The following is a 27,373-nucleotide window of genomic DNA, read 5'->3' on the forward strand; positions in this document are numbered from 1 at the left end:
TACAATATTAAAGCTAATTTAGCTAAGCTAAACGATATAATTGACCTACCGTAGCAATATTTAAATGAACTATATCTTTTTCTGTGTCAACTGTTGGTCGATCTACGTCAGTTAGAACTATATTTATTTATCATGATATTTTGTTATTTACAATTTTACACATTAACGAAGTGATGCCAGGGAATGTATAAAATAACTAGTTAAAGTATAAATTATATACATTACCTACAAGCTTTAGTTATTTTATATATTACCTAGTTATTTCATAAACTAACTGATTCAACACTTTAACTGTAACATATGTACCTACTTTAAAACTTACATACGACAAAATAATGAAAAAAAGTGACAAAAATTGACTTAAGCTCCTTATTAATTCTTCCCGGTTACCAAAGAAATATTGTCCTACCTATATATTATAATATTTAACAATTAGTTAATAATTTGAATTTTTTAGACGATGTTTCATTGGTTTTGAAAATAAAGTATACTAGATGTATAAAATTAAAAACAATTTTTAATTTACATGCAACTCATTTACTGATTTCATATGAAATAGAGTAATAGACAATAATATCGTACCTCGTATACGCATTATTATAATGGTAATCTTCTCTGTATCGGTGACAATGTCTTAAACTCATCAACAAATGATTTCCTCCACATCAAATGAGTTTGCAATTAACTACTTGCTCAATAAATACTGTGAGTAAAGTATCTAATCTTTCTTGAGCCATTTGCCATTATACTGTGCAACTTACTCTTAACCAGTAGTGTAGTTGTAAATATAATCGGGTATACACCAAAATTGGGAGGGAAATATATGAGACGTAGCCCCCACATCCCCATATACCAATTAATTTAGATTTATCTATTATTATATATTTATTTAAAATTAAAATCTGTTGTTGTATTCTAAAAATAATTATGTAATGTATTAGGTATATAATATGTTATATTATAATAAGTTTCTATTTATTTGTATATTTGTATATAGGTAAGTATGGCAATTTTAATATAATAATTTATACATTTATAATTTATAAAATATTCTATAATGATATTTTTTCTGTTAACACTTATAATGGCTCTACACTTCTCAAACGATTATCATCAGCAGACAATATGTGCTGCAACAGCCTGCTTCTAACATATTTGGTTGGGTTCCATATATATATATTGAGATTTAAGAGGTACCTATGTAATTTGTATCGATGAACATAAGGTTCGATACCTATATTTTTTATTGTTAATTTGAACCTTAGATCTAAAAATATTATGTTCTTTAAACTAAATCAACGTTCACATTCTGCTGTAGAAACAGGCAATATTTTGATAAGGATATTTAGTACTTGTATTATGAATAAAATATCTATATGTCTATCTATATGAATAAAATGTGATAGGTAACAAAAAACAAAAATCAGAAATTTTCAAATTATAATATATTATAGATATCACCCAACAGGCTACGATCTTATATACTCGCATATTTGTTTTATTATCTTTCCCATACGCATTTAAACATTTTAGCGTTTTGAGTGCACACCGTATACCCACCCACCACTACACCACAGACTGTTTTTAACTCACCAGATAATTGATAAATGATTAACGCAGGAAATTGGAGGGACACGCTACGACAAATGATTGTACCAATGTGGATTGATACCTTGGATTATACCCGAATTTGTAGTTAAATAGTTGACCACGTTTAGGTATGTATAAATGTATATTGAGTATATGTGCGGGAAGTAACCGGCCGACGTCATATGAAAGTATACCAAAGATGATGAAAAAATACCCTTTATAGAGTGGGTCTAACTTTTTAAGTTATGGTCAATTAATTTTTTTTTTATCAAAACCAAACCTATCACGCGTTTGTTTATGTAGGTATGTTCAAAACTTCTCAACATTTTGATGTATTTTCTTTTTATTTTAAAGCTATTAAATTGTCCTATCATCCAGTGGCGGATTTAGGGGGGGTGCTTGGGAGCTGAAGCACCCACCGCTCCGCGTATTTTTATTAAAAATTATTAATAAATCGCCGAGTGGCAAATCTATCTAGTGCAATGGAAAATGTCAAAAATATACTTAATGTGTTTGAAGACATTCGTAAAAATCCTGATACAACATTCATCACCTTATTTGAAAGTGCAGCTCAAAAGTTACAAATATTTGATGAAGAATTAAAAGTTCCTCGACTTAGTGGCCATCAAATAAAAAGGAATAACATTAATGCCAATGTCAACCAAAATCCTATGGAGTGGTTTAAAATAACAATTTTTATACCATTTTTAGACCATATGATCCAAGAATTAAAATCAAGATTCAGTGATAAATTTGTTAAAGTTATTCCACTCGAAGGTCTCATTCCAATTCATAAAGATTCATATAGCACTGAAGCTATATTAAATGCTGCAATGTTCTATGACCAAGATTTACTTTCAAGTTCAGATTTAGTATTAAAAGCAGAAATTAATCTTTGGAAACCTAAATGGAATAAAATAGAAACAAATATTCCTCATACTGCTGTTACATCACTCCCATACTGTGAAGAATATTTTCCAAACATCAAAATCCTCTTACAATTATTTGCTACACTTCCAGTATCAACAGCAACTGCTGAAAGATCTTTTTCTACCTTAAGAAGATTAAAAAATTATATGCGCTCTACAATGACTGAGTCTAGACTAAATGGTTTAGCTCTATTAAATATTCATAAAGATAAAGATATAGATATTGACAAAGTTGTCGATCAGTTCTCAAGAAAAAAAAGAAGAAGAATACAAATGGAGGATTGGTCAATATAATAATTGTAAAAAATTCAAATAATATTATATTATATTGCATTGTAAAGTACTTAATAATTAAAAAATAATATATGTTAAATTGTTTATAATTTTTATATTGCTTAATTATGTTTAAGTATCAAATTATTAGTTCCCCCCCCAAATTGTTCATAGTAAGTACTTTAAGGCTATTATTATTAACAAAATAGCACCCACCATAAAAAAATCCTAGATCCGCCACTGCTATCATCCAACATACGCAATTAAACCAGAAATGTCCAAGTTATTTTTATTAAATTGAAAATGTAAACATTTAAAAATTAACCTGTAATAAATACTAAATTATTTGGAGAAATGCTAATTTTCGATAAAAAAATGTTTGCTTTTTAAATGCAATAAAAATAATTTGCATATTTCTGATTTAATTGCGTATGTTGGTTGATAGGACACTTTAATTAGCATTAAAATAAAAAATAAATTACGTCAAAATGTTGAATAGTTTTGAAGATACATAAACAAATGCGTGATAAATTTCTTTTTGATAAAAAAAAGTTAATCTCACATCTTTAAAATGTAAGTCTTTAATAGTACCTACTGTTTTACTGTAGAATTAAAAATGTATAATATAATATAGGTACTTACAAACATTAATTACTTACAGTGGTGTTTAGTGTTTTCGTAAAAAAAACTGTAGGGTATTCGCTCATTTATGAATTTAAGGCAAAGGTGCAAGTTTGCAATGTATATTGTAATTTTATATTATGCGTACTACCAATCAGATTCAACCCTTAAAATAACAACTCGTCTCGCTCGTGAACAATTATTTTAAAAAACTCTAACGGAATAGGTACATTCACAAATTCGTAAACTTTACAAAAATAAATTTTTGGTACCCTGATTTGTAAATTTTTTATTTATTTATTTAATTATTAAAAACTTTTTTACAGGTTAGATAGGTACTCAGATTTAACATTTTGGAATATTTAACTTAACATTTAACTCGAATATATTTTTATCAAAATATAAACTGTAAATTATCACGGTCGTGGGTCACGAACGATGATTAACTATACCGCTATAGGTAGTCGATATAGGTACTTATAATTGTACGTGGTAATAATCAATATTAATTGTTTGTTACACGGTTCTAACTTAAAAATTATTAATGTCTAATTTATGTCATATGGCAATAAATAATAATATAGAATAAAAATTGCTTAATTAAATAAAAAATTAAGTATACGTGCGTATTTTTACTATTTTTACAGGGTATATAGGTACGCTAATTCAACAAATAATAAATGCGTATCCGCCGTATACCCCAAAACACAACAGATTACTTAATACTTAGCTGCTAATTAGTTATTATCTACTTATTGGTACCTAAACTTATTACCAAAATAATTAGTAAGTTCCTATAGGATATTCAGCATTTCCAGAATTACCTTTATTTTAATTTTACATTTTACTATTGTTAATAGTTACATTTAAAATTTAATTACATACTTAATTTAATTAGACATTTAAAAAAAAAAACACGGGTTAATTTAATACACTTGCATTATAATGTTTTATCACAGGTAATATAAAACTCTATTATATTATATTAAATCTGTAGTTTTATTGAAATGAATTAATAATTAAATATACATAGTGAACTTTTATGTGTTTATGTATTCATTTTATACCATTTTTAATTTTTTACAACTGTTATTAACACAAACATATAATTTGTATTTCTTTTTTTTTGCTTGTTTTTATCATACAAAAATAGGTAATATTTAACGTTGCGGTGTTTATATAATTGATGGTTATATAGCAACATACTAATACAAACATTTATTATAATAATTAAAATACACTTTATAAATATATAAATTCCATTTCATAATCATAACCTAAAACGAAATTCGTTATATTGTATAAAAAATTATTTCAAACCCATATAGGCAGTAACTACATATAGTATATAAATAGTATAGGTACTTAATTATTGTAACTAATCCATTATTTAGTGATTGCACTAACGTTGAAATCCGATGGAATGAAAAATTGAAATGCTACAAAGGTATAATTACTAGATAATTACCTAAATGCAAATTATTCCAATCGATTCAATGGAAATTATAGCATAGTTAACACCGTACACAGAAAAATTCATATGATACATAATATAACTATATTCTATATACCATTTTGGTTATTATTATATCTACAAAAATATTGTGATAAGTCAAAAATTACCTCCTCGATTACCACATCACTGTCAAAATTTTCATATGAGTTTTTCTGTGTACGGTGTTACACAATTTTTTTTTTCTGTTCTGCGAGGCCAAATTTCGTAAGGTTATCGTTGTCATAATACATTGCATGGTTACTTATTAACAAAATCATATTTATAATTCATAGATTTTCCTTGTAGAGGATAAATATCGATTAGCGTATTACTGGGAGGGGTAGGTACTACTTTTTAGCCTATATAGGTACTTTTTGTATATATAATGTCGTAATGGTTATTTACAAATAAGCTGCATCTTTGAATGTTTTTCATTAAATTTTGTCCTGTGCAATTTTTTCTTAGACTATGATTTAATCAAATATATATTAATATATTATATGAATTATAATATTATCTTATATGGTACTCCCCAGACGCAAATTACGCGACAATACAGCGCCCACGTGTATACAGACAGAGCTTGACTGCCTAGACACTTTGAAGTAGGTACCAACTGAGTACCTATCATTTTGTAACAAGCACTTTGTGTTTAGATAAACATTTTTCAAAGTAATTTGTAACTTGTATTTAAACAGATATTTTTGAGTAATTTGTGGTCAATAAATACTAAATAGTCATTAAATATCTAATTTAATATTTTTAGCTGATATACATAATTTTACAATATAGATGCACCGTACACCGCGGTTAGTTGTTGACATTTTGTTCAATGTCATAAGCATAACTATTTGAGGTGCAGTTATATCTGAGAATTGCAAGATTATACAATTATAATTTATAAATAAGACGATCAATTATTAAAAACTACTTACGACGCGTATTTAGTATTTACATAGGTACGCTGTAATGGTTAGGTGTTGTAGAAAATATTAATTTGTCTACATCGTATCTACACCTATAGCATTAGCATTGTTTTTAAATCACAAGACAACAAATTGCGAATTTTTCCTTATCGTTAATTATATAAACGACCAACGAATGTTAATTCAATAGTGACAATCTATTGCTGCTTTATTTAGATTCCTATCTAGCGCTTTATTTTCTACAAGTAATACACGTTTTTTTTTCATTTTCAATTGAAATTCATTAAAATTTAAATTATGAAAATATACAAGATTCATGCAAATTATGCAACACAGCTGAGACATCTAGGTAAATATAAATTATAATACCAGAACACATATAAGAGTGCGAGTTATGTGTACGTAATTATAATAATAAATAATTAATGTGTGTTTATTTAAAATATACATATTATGATAATTTCAAGTTTAACATTTCTATAGAGTTCTTATACAAAGTCAACAATAATGTGAAATAATTTGAAAACTGACTACTGGTTTGGTCAGGTTAGGTTAGGTTTAGGTATAGTAATAAGCAACTACAGAAGATCGACTACACGTCTCTACTCTATAAAGCCACTGCTCAAAATAAACATTTTGTAAAACAATTTATATATATATAATAATTGCTTTTACGCCTTCAAAAAAGCGTGTACCTATAGCTACTACATAGTTTTAATTAAATCGACTATAAGACAAAATGTTACCTACTGCCCATCAGTCCCCACCTCACTCTCTGTGTCCCATTACTTAAATGTTACAATTTACAAACATTTTAATTTAATCACACAAAAGTTTTCAGTGGTGTAATTAGGACTACGTTATGGGGGTCTATACGGAACAAAACTTCTTTACCAGATCAGTGGCCACCATAGTTTTTGAAAACGGATGTTTTTGTGCTATCGCTTTGGTCTGCAGACTGCAAATCAAGTTTATTTTTCGATATTTTATGAAAATCCACACTTAGTAATATCGATTATGATCTCATTTAAAAAACATTTTTTGTTGCAATAAATGTAAAACATTGTACAATGACTTCAATAGACAATGGCGGACTACCGTAATCCCGATTGGCAGCTGCAACCACTTCCGTTCGCTCGCGCATTGTCTGAACTATTAAATAAGAAATATCGAGTCATTTTTCGTGAAAACATTATACGATGGGCCTACTTAAAATTATTAACTATAATTATAAATTACTAATAATAACGTGCTTACTTCTTAACCTTCGAAGTTATACTACGGTTATGATTGTTCCTACTGCTTTTACGCGATTTTCGTTTTAGATTTAAAATCGGCATACAATTTACTACAAAATAGAATTGTTAATTTAATATATTTGCGTTGGAAAGCGACCATTTCCCGTCCAGTGGGCGGTTAAGTGGAAATCCCCAAAAGTGCTGAGAGCGCATAACACGCGTATCTCCTCCGCAGCACAACCAGACACTGTAATCTATACCACGGTCCTGGCGAAACAAACTTTTGGTTACATCTTATATTCATTTTATAATCTCCATGCACGCGACGTGTAAACATTTTTATTTCGTGAATTCGGTTTCATAGAATAATCTAATTGATGCATAGATTACATTACCTTTTCAGTGATTACGTTTTTTTATTCTTATTTTATTTTAATATAACAATTATTATTTATATTCAAATCTATACCACGGTCCTTACAAAACATAAACTTTTGGTTGGGTACATTTTATAAACTCCATATGCACGACGCTTAAATTAAATATAACCAATTTCGTTTCTTCGTGAAAAATGAAAACAGAATTATGATCTGGTTGTTGCATAGTTCCCTGCAATACCTTTTCCGTGATCGATGAACGCAGAGGCGTGACAAAAAATTTGTATGTGTGACTCGTGCGGGAAGGCAATTTCAAAAAACAATAGCTCACTTGCCACACAATTAACTATTTTACTGATATTCAATTAAAAGACCCATTTATATATATATTTTATTTTTTTGATACTGTTAAAACTTACGCATAACGTTAAGTACCTATATGGGCTATAATGATTAGTATTGATTATCGACCTAAGTATCGGAAGTTGTATAAACAAGATAGACACATTTACACTTGCCGTGTATTATATTGGAAAAATGATTGAGAGTGCAAGTTTCGATTTTGTTCATATAATAGTAGGTATATTGTATAAATTGTGTATCTGTTAATCGAAAACAATAAATTCATATCTTGTGTTTGAAATTTTTTTTTTTATTAGCCAAGTAGTCTTTACAGACCGATATCCACGATCCACCATGATTATACCACGAACATTAGTAATAAAAGTTATTTTTAACTCCTAAACATTAAAAAAAAAAAATTGAGTAGTAATAATAATATAGATTCTATTGGGATTCCAACTCGGCTGACGGATAAGCTCGATGAATACCTTTGTATAATTTTAAAGCTTGTTAAATTTAATAAATGATGAGTTATAACATTACGGTAATGACATTAAAAATTAAAACAATTTCTAACCGGGGTAAAAATAAAAAATAATTTGTCCCATTACATTTTGACAAATTGTTCAAACAAATCTTCAAAATATAAGATTAATATCAATGAAAAGCATAAATAATAGTCGTGGCTAATTTATATAGTCATTTTGATCTTGACAACACATTTGACAAATAGTTGAAAAGCACGTGTTCCCTACCGGCCCTAACTTATAAAGTTATTACAAATTGCAATAACAATTATTCCTATAAGTTCAGCTACATGTGGAACGGTCGTTTTCCTCAATGCGACGTGTTAAAAATTGGCCGACGACCAATTCGTTACAAGTGATTCGGTAATTTAAACGATTTAGCAATTTTAAATATCGAATGACTCACTAATTCCAGGACAAATTTCAGACGGTTCGAATTAAGAGAGATAGAGAGAGAGAGAACGTCGATGAACAATTATAAAATTAAATAATAGGAATTAAACATCGCGATTTATTTACGACACAAAGCGGACGGACGGTGCGGGCAAAGTATGCTCGAAATTACATGAAAACTATTGTCGGGCCTACGATGTGCCGAGATTGTGACCTTGAACTCGACTAATCCGCGTCTAAAAATGGAAATTCAGAATGACGTTTATACTAGCCGGATCGTTTATAATAATTTTTTCTCGACCACGTGTTTTTTAACGAACGCTTGAAAACTACTGTATTATTACACTGTGATAATATAATATAATATATTGTACATTTATATTAATATCCGACACGTTATTTTAGTATATTAGGTAGTATCGTATCATTATAATACACATTATAAGTTGTGTTTTTTATTTTTTAAAATATTTTACTATACAATGATATTAAATGATATCAAATGAAATTCATTCGAATTATTAAACAAAAAGTTTTAAAATTCACTATTAACAAGTATACTTATTATTTGTGTTAATTTGTTGTAGTAACTGCATTGTCTACTATTGGTAATACTGCATTTTATAAACTGTACCACTATAATATTATGTAACTGCATTACTACGTGAAAACCGTCAAAAATAATTAGCGTTTTTGAATTTCTAGCATAAATGTCTATCTGTTTCAGTCAAAAGGAGCACTTGAAATCTTAAATTAATTACGAAAATTACAAAAACACAAAAGTATTCAATTTCCCGAAAAAATGATTTTCGTAGTTGGTGCTTTTCCCAGTGGGAGGGCAGTAAGTGATTATAGCAGTATTTAGAGTAAGTATGTTTGAAATATTTGTGTCCTTACAAATAATCGCTCAAACTGCTACCTAACCGACTACAGGCCACTACAACTACCTATACTAAATTTAGACGTCGATACTAGGCAGTAAGCTGCGGTGGCGGAAAAGTTCGGGCGAAGAAACGAGACGTGCGGTTTCCGAGAAAGCAATCTTTTCGGTGTCGCGCACTCGCTCGCGATGACGAATGACCCTCGTCTCGTACAACACACGTCACACGCAGTACGCACACACACACACGAGCGCGTGCGAAGTATATTACATACAGTACGAGGCACTTTACGTTATTATTTTGTTTTCCACTTCGAACCGACACAATGGGGTGGATCTGTCTGACCAGCGTTACTGTTCCGAGGCACAAATAGGCATATTAATGTAGTATATAGCTGATCCGGACGTTTTCGATGTATACAATATATTATTATGTTTGAATCGATTTGTCAGTTAATAATTATTGTTTCCGACGTTTCCCCCGTTACGGCGGACACGCGTAATCGAATCGCATCCATCTAATCGACAATAATATCATACAATAATAACATACTTCTCGGCGAAGACCGAACATCGTTGCGTTATTACACACGGAGAGGAGGACTTATATACATAGTAACTATTATTTCTGACCCACGCTGTATAACATAATATAACGCGTGTCTACAATATATAGTATTATTATAATATAATATATATTTTGCTATAATATGCGGTACATATTGGCCGGGCCCCGGCGCCGAACAATGTTTCGGCTCTCGTTCTCTTTATTTTTTCTTTTTGGCAAACATTTTTGGCATTGATTTATTTATACACGGCGCATACCTACGATATAATAATAATAATACATAATTCCGTTGCGTTTTACTTACACAGCGCCGGACCACTACTACGTTGTCCCACGACGACCACCAGCGGCAACATAATTCCGAAACCCGCTCCGCCGGAACCGATGACATTTAACGCCTTTATGACCGCCGCGCGAGACTGCACCGGACGAACCTTTACAGCTGCAGTCGTCGTCGCCGTCACCAGCTGCACCGTGCAGTCGCCGCCGCCGACGCCGCCGACGTGGTGACGGTCGCGTTGGTGGTGGTCGTGGCGGTCGCGATCACTGCACCGTCACCATCACCGTCTCGGCGCACGGTCGTCGCGTGACGTCGGCTCGTCTCCATATATCGTTACGACGACGACGCGAGATCGCTGCGTGTTCCCGATCACCACCCGCAGTATGCTTGAAGCGTTCCGCCTCGCCGGCAACGGTCGGAGTGGTATATTCCTCGTCGACAACTACCGCAGTGGCGCGACGCGGCCGCGTGGACTCGATCGTGGTACTCCTTTACACGCGCACCAATAACGCGATGTCCCGTACACCACCGTCGGCCGGCGACGGACCACTATCACGGCTCGAGAACGTCGGACAACGCGCGTGTATGCAGGCGCCGCGTGGGTGGCGAGTGGGTACGCGAACGGTGATGCACTGCAATTGCACCGGTCGGTGTAAGTCCCCGGCGAACGTTGTCGGCGCGACGACGTCCGTAACGGTATTATTCGTATATTATACCGCGGTCGTAGTGCGGCGGCGCGCGAGACTACGTAGGTTTATTATTATTATTATTTTCTATGTACTAAAATTATAATCACGTACGGGTAACGACGCGTTACGCGTCTGTATATTATTATATTATAATATATTGTTGTGATGCCGACGTGACGGTAACGCGGATAGTATTATACACGCGAGTCGAACGCCGCGCGTTAATAATAAAACGACCGGGCCGCCGCCGTGCGTTACGGAAGACGTTCGCGCGCGCCAGATAGCCAAGCAGCAGCAAGCGATCGGCGACGACGACGACGACGACGACGGACGTCGGGACGCCTCTATTTATATAAACGAGCGACGGAGACGGCGGCAACGGCACCAACGTTAAACACACACGCGCGCACCACACACACTAAAGCTGTGGTGTAAAGCGGCCGAGCGCTGCCGCCGCCGCCGCCGTCGTTGTGCGCCTACGCCGGACGCCTGACGGCGGCGGCGGCGGCTGGCGCCTAGGAGTCTGCGCGCGCCCTAGAGAGATGAGCCGTGGCTGCCACCGCCACCGCCGCCGCCGCCTTATGTTTGTGTGCGCCCGATTGTATATGTGGGTCAAGAGCCACGGCGCGCGTTTAACTCGTTCCAATTAATAGAACACTATATACATATTATATCGCGTTGGGTGCAATCCGCATATCGTGTGTAGCGCGCGTGACACGTCGAAACTATATATCGCGCATTTAATATCCAATATTATCGCGTGATTTGGCCCCGCACTTCTCTGCAAGTCGGTCGATCCGAAAATCGGATGCATTATACGTATTGACAGCTGCAGGGATTGTGCGCGGGGCCTGACGTCAAAATATGCCTATGTCAACACGAAAAGATGACTCCGCGCCATGCAGTGGCTGCACACGACGTGCATGCAGCTCAGGGTCAGTTGTACCGTCTACGGTTACACTTCGATTACGCTTAATCGGCTGATGACAGACTGTATGACAAGGAAAATCTGGCCAATTAAACTTCGGTTAACTCTAATCGGAGATGGTACAACCAGCCCATAGGCGCAAAAGGGGGGGGGGGGGCTTTAGGGGCTAAGCCCACCCAATAATGTCCATAGCCCCCCAAACATTTCCCATATTTTGTTTTAAGCTTATTCGATACTATCAAAGTAAGGCTTTATCCTCCCCCCCAAATCCCAAACGCTTGTTGCACCTATGAACTGGCCCTTATACGCGCCAATAACAATATGATTGTTATAATAATAATATACCGCAATAAGGGACTAACGCCACAGTAGGTCATTGTTGTACGGTCGTAAACGTGCGTAGTGTACTCAATGGTAATACGTTGGTGGTAGGTCGACGACGACAGAAAAAACAAAAAGGTTCAGTCGCAGCGTGCCGATCATCCGTCGGGCGGACGGAAATTTTTTTCTCCCGTTCGTCTTCGCTCGGGTTCTCGCCAAAAACGATTATTGCGCGGCCTATCCGACCGCGTTTGTTTTTATTTAATCACACACATTTTTTGCACGCTTAAAAAATAATATTTAATTCGTACCGATGTATATCATTATTATTTATTATAAAATATAGGAACTTATATGCCGTGCATACCCTTGGAAATCGCATTGATCGCCACGATTACATTTTTTTTCGCGCGTGTACTATTTTGAACTTCGTCTTATTCGTGGTAACAGCGAAACTTCGATGAGCAAACGTGCGCAATGGCTTTAAATTACTTATGAAGTGTTTAAAGTTCGAAGAGAATATAGGAGCTATAAAGGAGTAGTGCGTTACAATTCCCTTTAGACTTTAGAGTATAGTGTATAGGTAACTAAATAAACTGCATAACCGTTCTTGTCTGAACTATTCAAAAATGCATTCAAATTTATATTTATAACATATGTTAATGTACGTCATGACTCGTGAACTTAGAAACTATATTGGGTTAGGACCCAATACTAAATATTATTATTTATCGACGTTTTCGGAAACCCAATCCACTAAAAAAATATGATAGTACAAATGGGAAATCATATACCTACCAACAACTTTACGAAATTGTGGAAATCGTTGTCTCACGACCACGCTCTTTCAATTACGATCTTATTAATACATCTGGGTAATACATCTATAGCAGTCTTGTAAGGTATTCGAATAATTTCTATATTTGAATACATATATTCTTGTGATATTTTTTGTATTTTTTTTATTCATTAATAAGTAGGTACTTATAGAACTCTAAAAATTGTTTATATTTGTGACAAAACAAATTTTTTTTTTTGAAAATCTGGCAGATTATGAGTTATAAACGATCGTCTTTCTCTTTGGACGAATTATATAATTGCCCCACGTTAATTTCCAACCAATCCAAAATTGACGAATATTAGCGGGGAAAAAATATATTCTGATAATCTTATTTGTGGAGCATTTGAATATGACGTACATGAAGATGGCCCCCCGACCTTGTGCAAACATTTTCAAAATTATTGCAAGATTAATTGTAAATAATAGGTATTCAGAATATATTTTTTTTAAATATTGTATACTCGAGTACTTATTAATACTCATTTATTCCGACTACAAAATAAAAGTATTCTTTACAAGACTGGACTTTATAGGTATGGTATATATCTGTTCCTATTGTAGCGTATATTATAATATTTATTAGAAACGTCAATATGCAGACGTCAAACATATAGGTACCTACAGTAATTATTTATAATACTAAAATTGATGTTGTACATTTTCTTTTCTCTTCAATTTATTACTATAGGTACATTATAATTTGTCTCGTTCGCCTACAGACATGACAGACGATTTCAAATCCGTCGTCGACAGGCAATATTTTCCAAGCAATCTGTATCCGAGTTATTGAAAAGATCGTTTTTACGACCAGTATCCTACACATAATGTTGATACAGTGATTTTATGCATTTATCGAATGCTTAGTAATTTAAAAATATTAAAAATATAAATGTACAAGACGTGGAGACGTGATGAGAGAAGTCGCCCAGCCGTGTAACATTCAGAAGATGATATATAATATTCTGATAAATTAAGGCACATCAATTATCAGTGGATAATATTTGGATATTATTTTAAAAAAATGGAGTTATAGGTATAGTGGCTATGTGGTAAACTGGTAAATAATAGACATGTCACATGTACTGTATAATGTATATGGTAGACGGTAGAGGCTTAGTGCGTATCTCTAAAACGTTAAGAATATAGTTCTAATTTTATCTTATTCCGCCAGAAGATCAACAAATTATTTTGGTTATTGAAGAAGGAAAAACAGAAAAAAAAAAAATTAACAACAAAGGTGTGTCGAGAAATGTTTGCCAAACATAGAAAAATCATTCAAGTCGTTAGAAATAGATTATTTTCTGTATAGGAATAACAGTTATTTAAATTTGATGTATAATAAATGTATAATAATAAAATTAATCGATTTTTAAAATCTATAATACAATATATAATTTATAAAGAGGAATGAAGATAACTATAATTCATTTATTATTGGTTATACCTGGATAAATAAATAAATAACGTGAGTCGTTAAAAAATTATGTTGTCGAAATTTGAAACGAATTTATTTTAGTTGTCATCTATTAAAACGTTATATAATTATTTTTAATTTAATCCATTTTAATAAACATTGTTTGAATGCTGTAAGTAATAAAAAATAAAAACCATTTAAAATTTAATTACATAAATATTTATTTAACTGTTTTATTTCGTTAAGAGAAGATATAAAAAGCATCGATGTGTTGCCGTGAAGGTATATTGATAATATACTGGAAACTAAAGAATTTCAAGAATCCTGATTTCGAATATTCTTGTAATTTTATTTTAAGATCAGACTACAAAAGTAAAAATGTTTAAGCAAACCTTGGTCCTTTAGTATATTATAATGAACTACTCATCTCAAACTGAGATCTTTAATCAATATAATAATAATTATATTAACTTTGATAAATATAATAGCGTATTAGTGTAATTGCGCGGATTACGTATAAAGTATTAATTATTATTTGGTATATACTATAGTAGAATTAAATATTTATAATATTAATAATCAATAGGTCGGATATGTCTTGATTTAATTCACAACGTTTTCCACTAACTATTATTTCGACGAGATTTTTCGGGTTTTAAAAATTATATTTTAAAACTAAAATTCCGTGTTTTTTAAGATACTAAAATATATAGGTAATTACTAGCTGATCCCGTGCACTTCGTTACCCGTTAAATGTACAAACTGTATATGACGACTCAAACTTTGTTCAATGCGTTATTTAATATTTGGTGTGTGATGTTCTAGATTTATCTTAACTTTTCTGTTGCCCAGGATCAAAATTCTGATTCACAGCAGTAGGTACATTATCATTTATCAGGTAGGCAATCTACCTGCGGTAGATCGCGGACTCCGTGCTGTTTGTACGTAAGTGTATGGTTTAACTCTAAAATATCAAAGTCATACCAAGTTTGTCGTTTTTACTTAATTCCACCTACGATGGATTAATATAATCAATTAATACAAAAACCTAACCTAACCGTACTAAAATCCGATGAGTAAAAAAAACCAAATTTAACTCTTTTTAAATTAGCCTATCTTTTCCCCAGTGGTCTAATCTACACACAGACATTCATTTATATATAAAACAAATAATAAAAAATAACAACATAGAGTGTATGTCGCTACGTGTCAACGATACACTACTGTGTGAATAATATTGTGCACTTAAGAGGCCGTAACTTCGGAATTACTTATAGCACAGCATACAAACTTAGATAATAGCCGATTCTCAGGCATATATATTGATACAAATAATAATATTAATCAACAAACATGCCAGATTAACCAATATATAATACACTATTATTATTTTTATAATAATATTATTTTTTTTTATATATATAACCAATAGCAACCATTTATAAACAAATATTTCTACCGTAAATTATCAAAATCCCTGTTTGAGCACTTCTATTATTTTTTCCTGGACAGCCCTTATCACTTAGGGGTATGAAAAATAGATGTTAGCCGATTCTCATGCCTACAGAATATGCATAAAAAATTTCATAAAAGTCGGTCAAGCCGTTTCGGAGGAGTATCGAGACTAACACTGTGACAAGAGAATTTTATATACCTATTAGATATTATGTGCATCACCACGAAGATCGTTTTTCCTAGACGGTCTGCGCCTTATCTATCACTATTTCAGCATAATATTTAAGTAGGTACTTACACACACTACACATAACCGAATAATAATACGATCTATATATATGATAGCTATACGCATTGTTTACAGCATAACGTCTTAAGTTCTATCTTAGTTTGCTCTCTGCCACCCAGGCGAGGATCCAACGGTGGGGGGGGCTCCTTCGCTTGTTGCTTTCAGGACAACAAATACTCTACACAACATGTTTTTTCAGTAGACTGGGGACATTTCTAAACAAAATTGTTAGCAAAAAAAAATTTGTGGGAATCATCATTTTGGAACTATTATATCCTTGAATCCTTCTAAAGTTTGCGATTTTATTTTTATACGCATTAAGTAAATCAAAATAAATCAACTGCAGAGGAAGGGAGATTTTCCAAAACAAATTACAAATATAAAAGTTTATTAATCGCATAAACACATACCTCATTAAACAGTCATCATATTGACTTCGTAAATCAATATTTATTATTTTACCAAAAAACAAACAGTGTTGTATTTGGTAATATTAATTACATTTATAAAATTATAAATACGAATATAAATAATATACACAATATAAATATTCGAAAGGATAGAAAAACTTAAAATCAAAAAAGTTAGCTAAAAAGTGCTAGAGTATATTATAAGCGTTATTATGGCACAGTGTTGAGGTCACTTAAAATTATTTTTACGATATTATTGAGCTATATCAGAAAACATGAATTTTGAGATACACGCATTTGATAACAAAATGGTTACAAAATGTTAAGAGAACGTCAAGTAAAAAAAAAATCTTTTTGAAGGGTATCGGGGCACTGGAGTGACGTGACAGTGGCGCCCGGCCAACTTATAACAAATTTTATGGGATTTGAGTTAAGTTAGAAACATCAAGAGTGCGGGAGTACACGCTGCACGGTGTCAAGACGTTGACGTCACTTAAAATGATGTTTACGATACTTGAGTTATGTCAGAGTTTTGAGATGTAATATTATAAAAATCATATGCATTTGGTTACAAAATGGCTACAACATTTTCTGAAGATGCCAACTCAAAAAGTCAAAACAAGTAAATAATCTCTCTACTGTACAGCAATAGTTGGAGTCGAGTGTACCGCGTCATTGAGTACCTATATAGGTTATTTTTAATTATTGTAATGGATCATGGATGTGTTATAAATGTGTAATAAATCATTGCATACAAGAACGATTATAGCAGAGAACGGACTGCCAGCTTTTAATACTAAGTATGTTATTTTATTATATTTTTTAATGCTTTTAGTAGGTAATTTATTTTACTATTTACTATACACGGTATGTCGGTAAATTGAATTAAATTTTAAAATTAAAAACTTCAAATGCTCATAAAATGTCATTGTAGATAAATATTATAGACTCAACGTTTTCATTGAATTTCAGTATAAGCAATTTTCGAGAAACCTATTTTTATTATTATTTGTGTGTATACACGATAATACTGACCGTTTTCGTTCAGAATCGTTTTTCTTATACAATTATATTATTATATCATTGAATTCAAATTTAATACCACCCATTATATAATGACCCACTTGTAACCTACTGTACAGCTGAGCGACATCCACTAACCCGATTTTTTTAAAATTATTCTTTCAAAAAGGTAATGGGCCGAATTGACAGGTTTTAAAAAAAACTATACAAATCTTGAAAATATGGGCAGCGTAACTGTGTAAATAGTACCTAGCTATATTTTGTTATAACATTTTTTGTAGCGTACAATTTTCGCATAATATATTGAACATATCATTTAGCACAATATATTGTGTCTCATATCACAGTAGTTGCAACCTGTGGTGGCCACACGATGACGAACGAGATGAATTGTCGTCCGTGGATTCTCTGTGTGTTGGATCGACTGACGGCGCAGATTTAACACCTGCAGGAACCACAGAGCTCATTGATATGGATACGGTGTTATCTACCTCTCCGATATGCACACCGGTTGAGACACGGTGGTCGAATTCGACGCGCGACTTCCAGCTAGTTTGATACAGATAATTGCATGTGATGTAGGGTCAAAAAGCACCTTGACAGAACCGCCAGGCCACGAGAAAGCCAGCTTAGAGGAAATTGTAACCGGTGGTGGCCACGTCGGTCGATGTGGAGACGGGTGAAAAGATTCGCTCGTCGAATATTTTGCTGCGGGGCTAACTGTAACATAGATGACCATTAAGCATTTGTGTCCGGCCGCCGGCTGGACGCCGTTTTGTTAACCGAACAATGTTCTTTAAACAATGTATATACATATATCTAAAAAATTATAAATTTTAACTATGCTGTAAATTGTATAATAGGTATGTAAATTTCACATTTATATTATCATTTATCATTTTTCATTACCTGTATAATATATATATTACCAAACATGTAAATGCCGACTGGCGTTAATCAATTAATAAATAAATTGTATATGTAAATTAACTTGAATAAAATTGTGTGTTATGTATATAATATTTGGTATAACCTTCTCCGTGATATACTCTTTCGTTTAAAAAACATCAAGAAGATCTGATAAGTAGTTACAGAGTTTACCCTGTACAAAGATTTTCATTTCACATTTATATAGTTAGAAGATATTGACAAAAAATAATAATACAAATCAAAAAAGGTGCTCGTAACCAATAGCAAGCAATATACTGCAATACACTATTATTATTTTAATTATAGAAACCCACCAAAAATTAATAGTTGTGTAATTTATTTAATTTACAAAAATGTATTTTGTTATTTATTTTTTCATTAGTTATCACATATTACTATTATTATTTATCAATATGATAATATAAATTTCTGCGTGGTTTTTGGGGGGCTTTGAATGTTTTTTCAGGGACTTAGCCCCTCCATCCCCCTACCCTAATTGCGCCTATGTGTATATATTGTCCGTGGATTTCTTGTCCATGGATATTTTGACATTAAATACTCCTCAGGACTCCACAGATATAGTTACTAGATAAAAACAAAAACACTTACGTATACAAATGAGGTAGGTATCGAATTTATTTAACTTAATCTGCTCTTCGAACTAATTATTTAAGTATTTAAAATCTGATATAGACTTGAGAAATAGAAATTAACCCTCTATAGCAGCTGTTGTTAAAATAATGAACACTTTTAATACATGGATAAGATTTTGCCATATAAAAAATATATAAACTTGATAACATTTGAGTTTTTTATTCAGAATAATGAACATCAAAGTGTAAATTATTATTAAGTTTAAAAAGAAAGTTTGTCGTTTTGACTTGACTTTCAGTCAGTCACTTGTGAAAATAATATATTGCGCTTTTAATGGCAATAGATGCACGGTCTATAATAATATAAGATAAAAATATAATAGTTTTGTTGGTGAATAGTCAAAGTTTGTTTATGGTTAAAAAAGTATATATTTTCGATAAAAATTAAAATAAGTACATAAAAACAAAAATATTTAGACACAGTACCTATTATAAATTACAAATATTATTTACTTATGTCATATTACTATGAAATTAAAATTATTTTGCTTTTAAGTATTTTTACTTCATTTTTACAACGCCGTTTGGTGAAAGTGATGTGGTCTCTGACCTCAGCTGTTATTATAAATTATGATTGATATGAAATTTCACAGGAAGCTCAGTTATTGCCGTTAGGCACGTTAGTAAATTAATAATATTAGTCCTCTGGCATTGTTAAATAATGTAATTTTCTGTGCTTTCTACACACTGGTGTTATTAAATTGCATACCCATAGCGCCGAATTACTCTTTTAATAACAAACGTAATATTAATCTGATTAAGTTATTGGTGGATTTTTAAAATGCTTTTTTCGGGCAACATATTTTTTCTACTACCTTATATCAATCTATACTTTCTACGATTTATTTGTGTATGAGTTTATGGCCATTTCACCAATTGAATACTATCCTTGGTGATATTATATAATATCTTAAAATTCTAAAATTCTTCCTCATCGTTTACGTGCAATATGTAGTCACGTAGGGTAGCATTTAAATAATCACTAATGCCCGTCAAGCTATCCATTCTAAATTGAATACTTTGTCCTAGTGTTGTACTCAAATTTTAAACAAACATTTCAATTTATAGATGTCTTAAAAACTGTCATACCCATTATATTAATTATTACCTAGGTACTACAACAGGCCACGGTTCATCTCGGTGGTTTCGGCAATATGGACGCACAAAGTACCTATTTACATGAACTGTGGATTCTACACATTTCAATTGATACTCATCATATAAAAGAACTGACATTATCGGAAAAAGAGTACCTTATGTTTCTAAAAACTGTAGGAGTTAAAAACTATACTGTTTGATCTAATGTCGTATCGTCGTTTAAAATGTTTCGATTTCGCGTGGGTACGATAAAAATCATCCAGAAATATAAATTATAGAGCTCTAAAAGTTTTAATTCAATTCCCTACGACTTATTTATGTGAAAAAGCGTTCTCCGCTCTTGTTTATATTACAAACATGTTTCAAAACTAGTTCAAACTATGATTAAAGCTTACGAGTAAACTTTAAGCCCGATGTTCAAAATCTGATGACGGAAATGCAACACATGCTTCGCATTAAATAAATAAAAATTTAATTCGAGGAATACGAACTTATATGATAAAATATAAAATTTGTTTTTTCGCGTGTTTCTGCTATTATGTGATTTATATAGCATAAAATAATAAGTATTGTAATTCATAATATTTATTATAACATGCGATATTTTGTTATAAGAAAAAAATGTATCAAGAAAAAAACTTGGTACCTAATAGGTGTCCACAATTAGAATATTAAGGATTCACGTGCTACAAGTTTAAAAACTCTGACGATTTGATCGTTGTATACCTAACCCTATAATTTAGCCTATCTACGCGAAGAAAATTAAGTAAATTTTAAAAATCAGTTTATATTATTACGTATTTACGTGATATAGGTACCTAACCAGTTTGTATCAAATTCGTTGTTTAAAAATTAATTAAGATTCTCGATTCAGAAACATTACCTACCTCTATGTAAATAAATAACAATTAGATCTAAAGAACGGTTCACTGACGATCATCTGACGAAGAGCCACTCTTAATACACAAAAAACCAGTTACTTGTTTGTTCAGATAATTTATTATGATTTAGACTTATGATTATTACAATTTATTATGATTTAGTTAAGGTTTTTTTCCGCAGATTGCAAATAAAATTAATAAAACATTTAATATATAATATGCCTATTATATTGAGTTCTACTGCAGTGTCAACACCATTCTTTAAGTTGAAACCAATTATAACTTAACCACTGAAGTTGGGATAGAAACACCACTACACCATGATAATATTAGTGTAATAATATAGTTTGATTACTTTGGACTTTGTATGATTCCCTATGAAAACTTTTGTAAAGCATCTTTTAAACTATACTACTAGGTTAGTAAATACGTTTTGAATCCAAAACAAAAAATCCACAGCCAGAAAAAATAAATACATTTTTCTATTACAATACATGGAGGTATATGTTTAAATACTGAAGTACAGCACCTAGATTCAGATTGAAGAAAAAGAACATCTAGTAGTAAATATTGAATTGTTCAGACTAATAGCTGCCAAAAGTTATACACTATGATCGATGATAAATTTACTATTTTGTTATGTTAATAAGTTCAAAATGTGAATACAAAAATATATTTAAATGTAAACAAAATAAAATTAACAAACTGACTGAACTGATCATTTACTACATTTATATTATGGCGTTAAAACGCTCGCGCTATGTAGTTTAAGAATTTAAAACCGTTTTATTTGCTTAAATCAGTTTATCATACGATACACATAACGTTTAAACACATAAAACGGTTTTAAATTCTTAAACTACAAAGCGCGAGCGTTTCAACTTTCAAAACGGTTTAGTCTTAAACCGCTTTAACGCCATCATATAAACATAGTAATTGTTATTAGCTATTCAAACAATTATTTCAGACCACAAATTTAATTTATACAAAACAATAATAAAACTTAACAAACACAATCTAATAATTGTTTAAGAATTCTTCTAATTTTTTTGAAACAAGAGCTAAATTTGCACGATCATTTGTTTTTTTTGCAATATGATTTATTAAAAATTGTTTGGCTTGTAATTTTCCTCTACGATAATCTTTGACAGCCTTTGGATACTCAAGCATAATTTCTTTACATAATTTATCTATTTCTTCTACATCAGAAATTTGTTGCCAGTTATTTTCTTCTACAATCTAAAAATTAAAACAATTTTGGATAATTTAACTTTTAAGTAAAACTGTGTTAGTTTTTTAATTAGTTAAATTAAAAAAGTAAACTTACTTGAGATGGAGATTTATTTTTTTCATCAAAAATTTTAGCAATAACTTTTCTTGCATGAACCAAGTTCACTAATTTATTATCTAGTAAATCTACAATTTCGCCGATGATTGAAGATGGAATTTCACTAAATATTTAAAAGAAATTATTTGTATTGAATGTTTATAGAGAAAAAAATATTTCAAACAGCATAACATACCTTCGCTTAGGTTCAATGGATCTCTTATTTAACTCTGTCATAAATTCAATGGTCAACACATTCCAAACTCTTGATGGGTTTCTAAATGTATCATAATTCATTATTTCAAAAAACATTGATAATAAAACAGGTTCATTCTAAAAAACATTATAATGTAAAAATTATAAATAACTTAAAACTTATGTAAATATAAATGTTTCGAATATTAAATTACCATTAAAGTAGTAGTTTTCCTTATGTTAAAGCCATATTTACTCATTATATTATTACGAGTTACAGTAGGTAATTCAGGTATTTTTGTTTGTAATTTATTAATATCAAACATATTTAAATTAAGTGGTAATAAATTAGGTTCTGGCATAAATCGATAATCCTTAAAATAGTAAAATGTAATTTATATTTTATTATCAAATAAAATAATATAATTTAATACTAAATTACTTGTAAAACTTCTTTGTCTCTCATTGATACTGTTTTGTTAGTAACAGAATCCCATCCTCTTGTTTCATTCACTACTTCTTTTTCTTCTTTTACCAGGTTTAATTGACGAAAAATTTCATAATCAACCGCTAGCTGTACAGCTCGTATACTCCCCAAATTTTTTATTTCAGTCCGTGTGCCTAGTTGATCACTATCTGTGATTGAAACATTTGCATCAACTCTTAACGCACCCTCTATTAATACAAAATACAGCATTAATAAAAGTAATAACAACTATTAAAATAAAAAGTATAACATAAGAATACTTAAAATACCCAATACATAAAATATCATAATAAAATAAATAATAGTAAATAAAAAATATGTTCTTTCATTAAAAATGTTATTAATTATTATTACTTACTAAAGATGTACAATTTATTATTATATAATATCTATAACTGATGTTCCATAAGAACACTAGTACACGTATTTCATTGGCAATATTAATTGGTTATAACACTTAAGTATTTGTGTATTATAAGTTACTTATAAGTGTATATAAGTTATTTGGGCTAAATTATATTATGTATTTACATTTATTTATTTATTTATTTATTTATTTATTTACGGAATAAATCCATTTACAATATTTGTATACATGTTTTACTAGTTAATTTTAGTATACAAATATAATAATATGGTATGTATGTTAAGTACATAATTTTAATAGTAAAAACGCAATACTTATACATAGTGTTTATAATAATCTATAAGTATGACATATTAAGATATTTTGACTTTGGATCTTTAAATTGTCTGATATTTTTCATACCATGTACACATATTTAATTTATTTTAGCAAATTAATTTTGGTAAATATATTTTTACTAAATGCACATGAATAATATTTTGTGAAACAAATGTATAATTACTTTTATTTTTTAATATTTAATTTTGTTTATATAAAAATCATAACTAAAATTGTTAATAAATTATTTACTAAAAAGTAAAAATTAAGTTTTTTGTCGTTTGATATATTTTAACATAAATATATATTTTATAGTTTCTAAGATCATATAGACAATATATCTGAGTTCAACATGGATATAATATAAAATTATTACTTATAACTTAAACTATTAAACTAGTCTAGTAGTACCTACCTTCCATTCGACCAGAGCATGTTTTGATACGTTCAAATATTAGTAATAATTCTTTGACTAAAGCTGAAGCTTCAAGACCATTGCACAAATCAGGTTCAAACACAAGTTCCATTAACCCTGTTCCAGCACGATTTAAATCTATAAGTGAACTAAAGAATACATTAGGTATTTTAAATATAAATGAACATGACATGTTACAGTATGTTATGTTCTTATAATATAAAGACATTTAAATTTAATATAGTTGATACATTTTTAACCGTATAAGTATGCGAAAAGAACACTCAAAATTGACAGTCATTGCTGATACAGTGATATACAATAGCCATGTTAAGTTTATATCAGAGATTTCTATAGGAAGTATTTGCATAATAACATAGTATATACCATTAAAAAAACGCTAATCAAGTAAGAAATTATAAATAATAAAGATATAATTTACATTATTTGAATAATTTTAAAACGAAAGGCTTAAAAAATATAGCTTTTTAAAATATAATTGAAAATTATAATAAAAAAATTACGTTTTAGTAGAATCATCATGAATTGTGCGACCGCTGTCTTGTTCTAGCTGTACTTGTTTGATTAAAGAAGTTTTACTGTAGGGAACTTTATTTATATTTTCATCTATAACATGAAAAGTAAGTTGACCGTTTTCTGCTAATGGATGAAACTGTTGAGTTATTTGGTAACCTGCCTGAAAATATTAAATTATTAGTTAATTATTATATAATTGTTTTACGCATGTAAACAATATAATATAAATTATAATACATGAAGACAGCATATTTAAAAAAGCAATAAAATATAAACTTCGTAAGCTGGTTTAAAATAATGTATATTTCAGATGTACCATGACAAATTAAAAACAAAACTATTTTGTATTTTATTAGGTACTTAACATGTAAAGTTATCTTTGCGTTATTTGGCACCATTACCCACATATTTTAATAATCAATTATATTCAACAAACTATTTCTCAAACAAAGAATAAATATTCCTTATCATAAGTTAGGTTATATCTAAATTCAATATCATGTAAGGGTAATTTTTGATTTATAGCCATACGGTGATAGCTTCAAAATATGCTTAAATAAATATATAAAATAAGATATAATTTTACCGGCATATCTGCATAAAAGTAGTGTTTACGATCAAATGATGACACTTTATTTATATTACATCCTAATACTAACGCAGTTAATATGGCTGCCTCAACACACTTTTCATTAATGCTCTGTAAACAAATTTGTTATATGTTTTAATATTAATATACATTTATATGAGTTATTTGCAATTAAACCATCTAAAACATACAGGAAGTGTTCCAGGAATTGCAGCATCAAACAATGCCACTTGTGAATTTACCACTGCATCAAATTTAGTACCCGCTGCACTAAACAACTTTGATTCACTTGAAATTTGAGCATGTATTTCCAATCCAACAACACTTTTCCATTTACTGCAAAACATATATTGATCTTAAAAATATGTAGCTATATACCTAATCGATTTTAAATTTTGTTCCAAATCAATATATTGGTAGACATTATGAAATAAACTTGAACTATATTTTTTGCAAAAATGAGTATAAGAAATAATGAAACATTTGATATAGAACTAAAATATGAAATAATACTTTTTATCAAAAGTTTTCATGCTCTTATTCCTTGAAAGTTTATGCCGATTTAATACTTGTTGTAAGGTATGTTTCATCAATAGTTTTCTGATATACATCTTATTATTTTATTAGTTTCTAAATTGTAATACAAAATAATTATTAAATATTAATCACATTTTAAGAATTATAATTTAAAATATAAATATTATAATAAATATAATATTTTAAAGCGGTGAATTTTTGTGTTATCTGTATTTAGATAATATTATCAAATTTATTTTAATCACGGTTACTGTTCTGTGGTTAAAGATAATATTAATTAATGTCCAATTTAATAAATAAATTTATTTTAATATTCTTTAGAATCATGATCACGAACATAATAATATAGCATAGACATATATAAACAAGTAGTATAATAATATATGATAAAATATATATAGTAGTAGATCTTATATTCACGCTAAGGTATAATAATATAATATACAGCTGGTTAGCTATCGCCGGCCCGCTACTCGGTCGGTGTTACGGATCTGTAGTTTATATTTCCTCCACACGCGTAAAGCGCTAGTAGTGAGTAGGTCGAGTAGGACCATATTTTACTATTGGTATATCCCACAACACAGACTTCTATATAGTACAGAATAGTATAGGAGTCTGTGTCCTACAATGATACAAGATTTTCAAGGAAGAAATTTGAGTTCGAGAGCGTTCAAGAAGTTACATGTGCATTATACAAGCGATACGTATCGGACTCAGACTTCGATACGAGCCGGTACGTAACTATTCCATATAGGTACGTATCGACGTATCGAATTTTTCTTCTTGAAAATCTTCATGGAATCAATATAGAATTAATGATCATACATTTAATATAAGTAATAAATATAATTGTTCAGGTATCTATATGTCGATATATATTATTAAGGGATGGTAGTAGGAAAATTATAAAACATTCAATCATCTACAAAACGTATTAAATAATCTTCCGCCCCAGCCTACAACACATTTATATAGGTAGCTTTTATGAATGACATTAAGGGGATTCGATACCATGATTTTCTGTTTTTGTCTAACACACACGCGACATAGGATTTTAAACTGGTTCTTTGTCAAACATACCAATTAATCTAATAAAGCGATAAGAATTCTAAAAACAAATTTGAATTTGTCGTCAAGCTACTTGAAATCGACTTCCCGCCTTTTTGTATTTTTTGTATTTTAACTTCTCCGAAAATTAAAATTTTTAAATACTCTTTTTTGATATGACAC

General features: G+C 30.5%; 2 protein-coding genes across 2 annotated transcripts in view; both read right to left on the reverse strand.

Annotated features, from left to right (window-relative positions):
- LOC100162667 overlaps positions 1-11,551 on the reverse strand; it is a 24,913-nt gene extending 13,362 nt beyond the window's left edge. The window contains exon 1 of the mRNA XM_001944138.5: positions 10,464-11,551. Within this exon, the coding sequence (XP_001944173.2) occupies positions 10,464-10,515 (52 nt within the window). The 5' untranslated portion in view covers positions 10,516-11,551. The remainder of the gene's footprint in view (positions 1-10,463) is intronic.
- Positions 11,552-21,833: 10,282 nt separating this feature from the next.
- LOC100160636 (glutamyl-tRNA(Gln) amidotransferase subunit B, mitochondrial) lies at positions 21,834-26,296 on the reverse strand. The gene is made up of 10 exons (XM_001944189.5): positions 26,120-26,296; positions 25,798-25,942; positions 25,604-25,717; positions 25,005-25,177; positions 24,481-24,629; positions 23,336-23,568; positions 23,109-23,267; positions 22,895-23,031; positions 22,699-22,822; positions 21,834-22,610 (listed from the first exon to the last, which is right to left on the reverse strand). Exons 1-10 carry the CDS (start codon positions 26,215-26,217, stop codon positions 22,389-22,391), a joined length of 1,554 nt encoding a protein of 517 aa, XP_001944224.1. The 5' UTR covers positions 26,218-26,296; the 3' UTR covers positions 21,834-22,388.
- Positions 26,297-27,373: the final 1,077 nt, after the last annotated feature.

This window comes from Acyrthosiphon pisum, chromosome A3 (genome assembly GCF_005508785.2).
Source record: "Acyrthosiphon pisum isolate AL4f chromosome A3, pea_aphid_22Mar2018_4r6ur, whole genome shotgun sequence".
Taxonomy (NCBI): domain Eukaryota; kingdom Metazoa; phylum Arthropoda; class Insecta; order Hemiptera; family Aphididae; genus Acyrthosiphon; species Acyrthosiphon pisum.

What these genes read in the sequence shown, in the direction of transcription:
- LOC100160636 (XM_001944189.5), bottom strand. Translation starts at nt 26,217, where the DNA reads ATGTATATCAGAAAACTATTGATGAAACATACCTTACAACAAGTATTA. An exon ending in GAGACAAAGAAGTTTTACAA is followed by an intron (nt 23,268 to 23,335) that starts GTAATTTAGTAT and finishes TACTATTTTAAG; the next exon opens with GATTATCGATTTATGCCAGA. An exon ending in AAAATAAATCTCCATCTCAA is followed by an intron (nt 22,611 to 22,698) that starts GTAAGTTTACTT and finishes TTTAATTTTTAG; the next exon opens with ATTGTAGAAGAAAATAACTG.